The 6,251-nt window shown below is 43.6% G+C and overlaps 1 protein-coding gene across 1 annotated transcript; it reads left to right on the top strand.

The window, feature by feature from the left end:
* The first annotated feature begins 737 nt into the window (after positions 1 to 737).
* Positions 738 to 5,691, top strand: LOC123077688 (protein IWS1 homolog A). Its single transcript, XM_044499982.1, has 8 exons — positions 738 to 982; positions 1,997 to 2,052; positions 2,136 to 2,260; positions 2,468 to 2,627; positions 3,132 to 3,544; positions 3,682 to 4,179; positions 4,723 to 4,804; positions 5,243 to 5,691. Exons 1-8 carry the CDS (start codon positions 914 to 916, stop codon positions 5,385 to 5,387), a joined length of 1,548 nt encoding a protein of 515 aa, XP_044355917.1. The 5' UTR covers positions 738 to 913; the 3' UTR covers positions 5,388 to 5,691.
* The last annotated feature ends 560 nt before the right edge of the window (positions 5,692 to 6,251 follow it).

Here is a 6,251-nt window from a genome sequence, read left to right as displayed (position 1 = left end):
TCATCATAAGGTTCCATAGGAGCAGTGCATCAAAAATAGCAGGCGCCGCCGATGAAGAATAACGTAGATCAGAAGGATCCAATCGGAAAACACAGGAACGTAGACGAACAACGACGATATCCGAGCAAATCCATCAAAAATAGATCCGCCGAAGACACACCTCCACACGCCCACCAACGATGCTAAATGCACCGCCAGAACGGTGGCTAGACGGGGAGACATTTATTCCATATTCAGGGAGCCGCCGCCGTCTCGCCTTCCCGAGTAGGACACAAACCATAACAAAACTGAAAGAAACGACTAAAAACCAAGCCCTCCTTTGGTAGGATCCACTGCGCCCCCATGGGCCTGGAACCACCGGAGACGAGGCGTACCTACAGGTAGGAACCCTAGCTTTTTTTTGGAGAAGCAGGCGGTGGCTGCGTTGGAACTCCGTAGGCCCTAGCTGCCGCCAACTTATGTGGATTTTGTATCTAAGGGATTATCTGTATTTATTTCTTCCGCCGAATATATAGGCAACCATCTCACAATTCATCAAAAAAAAATTCTCACGATGAGTCTTCATTGAATATTGCAGATTTTAACTTTTTTATGTACCTAATCAACATTATAAAGTTTGATTTAAGATAAAACTAATATGCAAAATAAATAAAAACAGAGTAAGTAAAAAAAACACGCTCGAGCTCGAGCGGGCTTTCTTTCGGCAAGTGAACTGCGCGCCGTCGTCCCCCCCGTAGGACCCTCACCCTGGCACGGGCCGCGCCAACAAAACAGGGGAGGCGGGAAAACCGCCCCTCAGCCCCAATCCAATCCCGCGCCACACCCCCCCTTCGTCTTCCCCCGCCGCTCCCCAATTCGAAACCCTAGCAAGGGTTCCACAGCCTTCCGGATCGGGAGCGGAGGCGACCGGACGATGGCCGACGGCGCGCTGCTCGACCTGCTGCCCCAGATCCACGCCCTCTTCTCCGACCAGCTCCGCGTGGTAACTATCGGAACCCCACCCCCCACCCCCCCCCCCCCCCCCCCCCCCCCCCCCCCCCCCCCGTCTGATGGCTCAGTCGCCGCTATGACGATTCGCCCGTTCGATCTCCCTCCGTCTTGCACTCCGCGCGGAGGATCAGGGGAGACGTGATTTCTTGGATTCCGCTGGTTGTATTGTTCTTGTTGCCCCGTGCTGGTACGAACGATTTGAGTTAGGGTTGCGATTCGTGTGAGTTGTACCTTCTGGTGACTTGGATGCCGATAAAATGGTCTAGGTGGCTACTTCTGGGTCAACGTATGATTATGCGGGGAGTTTTCGAAAGAAAAGGAAACTGATAAATATTATTTATGGTGATAAGCCGTGCATTTGATTCTCTTCTTATGATGAAAATGTTCCCTTTTCCATTCCTGCACAATTTCTGCATGGATTGTACTAGAAATAAGCCTGGATTCCTTTGACGACTACCTAGGTTAGTGTCTCATTCCACGCCAACGTTTGTATATGTGGATAAATTTCAAAGGAAAAGAAACGAAAATATTCTATTGTGGCAATTTATGGTGCGTTTGTGCTAGTTAGGTTCATTTTTCTTTTCAACAGATGCACAATTTCTGTATCGATTCTACAAACAAGGCTAGATACTGTTCTCTAGACGACTAGCTAAATTTACTATAGTCCTCTCTGGGTTGTGGGGAGGGTTAACCTCGTTGCTGTGCTCAGTTTACAACTGGCAAAATTATTTCAGCATGAATTTCATCAAAGATGAGCATTAGATAACATCCAATATGATTGCACTATGAGTTCATTCAGATTTTAGGGTGATTAAACAACAGTGTGCCACTCAAGCTCCAGATGATTAATCATTCTTTTGTCTTCTCACTTAAGATTTTTTCATGTACTCCCTCTGTAAAGAAATACAAGAGCGTTTAGACCACTATCGTTGCCCATTGTTCAGTCCGTCCTGATTGGTTACAACATGGCTAATGTTCCCAAACTCTATATGTGTTCTTCTAACAGATTTCGTACAAATGGTTAAGCCGGAATTTTTCTGTATCATCAAATGATGCCAAGAGGTGATAATTCACTTTCTCTTGTTATTTCCACTGCATAACTATAGCATCATTATTGCATCTGACTAGTCTCTACTGCTGTCCAGGTTGCTTCAGGAGTTTGTCAACAAACACGGGAGTGATCATGAAGTTATTTACAGTGTGTCTGGGTGGTTAAAGAACAATCCCCAAAATTATTGTGTAAAACTCACTTCAAGCTCTAAACTTGAAGGTAATGCAGGAACTCTATTTTTTTAAGGGGGGGGGGGGGGGGGGTAGGGGCACAATTCCTCAAGTTACAGCATTCTGTTTATGATTAACGTGATCATGTTTGTTGGAGTTCAGAATAAAAATAGAGTATTTACCTCTCCGCACTCTAGTAATATGTTGGTTCTAAGAGTCATCCTTCCTTCTAAACAGTTTTCTTTGTATGAAGCAGAAGCAAGGCGAACCTTTAAGGATTCTTGTTCAGTCCAGGTTTACAGTATCCAGGCATGTATTCCAAAAGATACTGCTGTACTTTGGAATCCTGAATTTGTGCAGGCAGAGGAGCTTTTCAACCAGCCATTTGATGAAGAAAATTGTTTGAGAGATAATAGGTATTGCTGATTTTACCCCCTTGCTTTGCCCCCCAAACCATGTGTAGGCATACTTGCAAAGGATTTGTAAGAGAAGACGATTAAATGTTTTTTTATTACTCAAATGCCCAAGGGGCGAGTTACATCATAGATTACAGTGAGAGGAAAGGTATAGGCGCCAAGACACGTCCGCCTCCCTACTGACATGATAAAATGTTATTAGTATCGAGTGTGTGAGACAGGTGGGATATGGTAGAGAAGAAAACATGGCCCTGTTCTTTTGGCCGATTTAGCTAGGATTGTAAAAAAAAAGGGTTTAAGAATCTGAGAGAATCTAGGGGGAGATCCAATTCTCAACATCTGGGAGAATCAGCCAAAACAACTGGGCCTATATATTAAATAGTACTTTCTGGATCACATTTTGTGTTTTTAAGCATTTTAATATTTTTTCTCAATATGTATAAGAAAAGCATGTCAATTTTATATGATACCTTTCCCTCACTGGGGTTCTGAATTCTTGCACAGGTTTTGTGGTGTAAGAAATTCTTTTGTCAAGCGAACTACCACAGGAAAGCATGTGAGCTCAATGCCCCCAAAGCCTACAAATAGTGTTGTAGCACCTGCAGTGCCAAAACCTAGTAGTGCTCCAAAAGGGCAATCTTCTATTGTTCGACAGCAAGATCTACCTGAACCATCCGATCAAGTGAAAGAAACAAACATTAAAGCTGAGAAGGATAATGCCCCGGTCTTGGATAAAACTGTTAATGCTCCTTCTGTCAAAGAGCCATCAGTTGGTGTGCATGCAAATAAAACCAAAGCTCAGAACGGGAAGGCCCTACCCAGTAATGGTGCATCCCTGGCTACAATGTGGGGCCGTGCATCTGCAAAACCCAAGGCTCCAGCTGTCACTAAAGCTAAAGATCTACCAAGTGTAGCTGGTATTTTCTCACTAAATCTCATGTTTTAATCCAAGTTGCTTTACTTTCTTGCACTTTGATCTCAAGTACATATATCAATTCCTTATATAAAGTATACCACATTGCTGATGAAATTGACATGCTGTAAATACTTCCAGTTACAGCTGATGCACAGATATGTGCAAAAGAAGAAGCAGATGCTGATAGCAGCGATGATGAAAAAAGTGCACACTACAAGCGGGCCTCTAATGGTGCAAGTAACAGAAAGAGAAGAGCGATCTTTGATTGTTCAGATGATGATAATGATGACGACGATTTTGTAGCCATTGCATCTCCAGAGCCACCAAAACAGGATGCCAGAAATCCTGTCACTGAAGCTGCACAAGACAATATATCAGAACAGAAGAAAGTGGAAAGCAAACAGGATACAGTCAGTGATGTGAAAGGCTTCACAAAAGGGACTGATTCTGAATTTACCTCTGAATGTAAAACTGGAAGTGACAATGGTATCAACGGTTCTGGGATTACCTTAAAAGAAAAGGCCAATGATCCACCAATCGATGAAAATAAGAAGGATCTTGCTGCTGAGACAGCTTCCACCTCGCCTAAAAGAAGGAAGGTCTTGAAGACACGTATAGATGAGCGGGGGAGAGAAGGTAGAGTTAAACCCTATCCCATGAAACATGTCATGCTTATATCATTTGGGCATGCTATCATATTGCTCTGTCATGCTTATATCATTCACTTAGTCTCACTGGCTCCTAAATAAGCAAAAACTAGAAATACCTTGAAAACCTAAATACCCCTTACTGCAATTGTACTGTGTGCTCTATTTCTTTTGTAAACAACTGCATGCTACTTGTTGTTGACAACATATTGCGGAATATGTATACACTTTTTGTAAGCAACTTGTCTTGTTTATGAACATAAAAAAACTTGTCTTATTTGCGATCAATAGTCTTTTTTAGTTCAAGTATAAGATTGTGCATCTTATATTGTTTTCCTGTATTTGTTGTTTTGAATGCGTATGTGAGAAGTCTACAAATTAGTTGAAGTTGTCACATAATTATTTTTGTCAAGTAATTTTTCCATGGCTTGCATCATTAGCTGTTCTAGTTATTCCTTTTGCTCAATTCTTCCATCTGCTTTCCATCCGCGTGATTGTAAATGCCTGAAGCTTTGCTCGGTTTCTATTTTAGTAACTGAGGTTGTCTGGGAGGGCGAAGCTCCTGCAAGTGATAAGGCAGAGAAAAATGTTACCACTACTGATGCCACTAACAGGTAATGCACTGTTTTTTTATTCTGTATTCTGTGAAATCCTTGATAACTATACATATTCACCTTATAGTTTGATGCCACATGCTATTGCTGTTGTTACTGAAGCAGTTATCTTTAGGAACCACCCTCTTCTTTAGTTTATCAGGCATCAGAGCCCCTCAAGGAATATGAATTGATTTAGTGCATAGTTTTGATTATGCCGCTGACCATCTATCATGCACAATAGGAAGGAAAAACGCAAATTCATACCTCTAACAGGAGCTTTACTCATCTATTTTATCATTTAGAAAAACAAGTAGGTCGGATGTCACTACAACATATATTTTGCACATTTAAGCTCTCGCATAGCCATTGCTTTGTTCGAGTCGTTGTTAACCTGAGCGAATGCACCAGTTCTTATTCATGTGACTGACAAATCAACCGATTTCTGTTCTGTGCCAGGCCAACTCTTCCAAGCAAGCCGCAGCCAGCAGCAAACACTGACAGGAACAGTGCTCCAAGCAAAACAGCAGGCAGCAAGAAACCTGCCAAGGCTGCTGCCCCCAAGCAAGGAAAGAACATAATGTCATTCTTCAAGAAGGTATAATAAGCCCGTGTCCTTGCATCTGACGATGAAGCCATTGATTGAGCAAACGGTCTCTTTCCAAGCACCCGTTGCAGCTGAACTGGCTGTACCTGAACATCACCTCGGACAAGGGCTCGCTCACCAAGCAGCAGCTGTACGTTGTAGCTTTTCTTTTAAGTAAGCTGTAGCATTTTGTGTTGTGGTAGTCGGTATTGGTTTGTTCTTCTCGATTCAGAATTCAATACGAGCTAAAATCACGCTTTGCTGCGTGGTCCGTAGGAATCTTGCCGAGTCTACTGAATGGGCATAGCATCCTGTTTCAGAATTCAGAGTGTTCTCTCGCTGTACATACTATCTCGTGTCTTTGTGCACATGCACGGTGCTGTCCTGAGGTTAGAGGCAGAACGCCTGGCTCGTGAAAAGTAAGCGCATGGGCTGACGATACGGCTTTATCAAAATTTAGGCGCGCATGCAGATACCTAGTGCACCTGCAATGCGTGCCTACTTCACGGTATGGTCGGGTTCAGACTAAAAATACATCTTTTTTACGGAACAATATGGGCGCTACCTGCTGTTTCTGACACACATACTGTGCAGCGCCTGCTGCTGCACGTTCTATGTGTGGTTGCCTGGTTGGGTTCACCTTAACTGACGCACCGAGTCAACCTCCGCCAGTCAAAAAACATCATCTCTTTACTGAACCATCGCCTATTGGCACCATCTGTTCCCACAAGTGGCAAAGGCGGGCGAGACGAGTAGTGAAGCACAAGGAAAGCGTGAGCACCACCAGCAGCGTTATGATCCTGTCGCATCTTTCGCTTCCACAAGCTCTTGGGAGTGATTCTCACCGCCGAGCCGAGACGTGGCGGAGAAGTCTGAAGATCT

The sequence above is a fragment of the Triticum aestivum genome, chromosome 3D (assembly GCF_018294505.1).
Source record: "Triticum aestivum cultivar Chinese Spring chromosome 3D, IWGSC CS RefSeq v2.1, whole genome shotgun sequence".
Taxonomy (NCBI): Eukaryota; Viridiplantae; Streptophyta; class Magnoliopsida; order Poales; family Poaceae; genus Triticum; species Triticum aestivum.
This window is presented reverse-complemented; position numbering and strand designations above follow the sequence as displayed.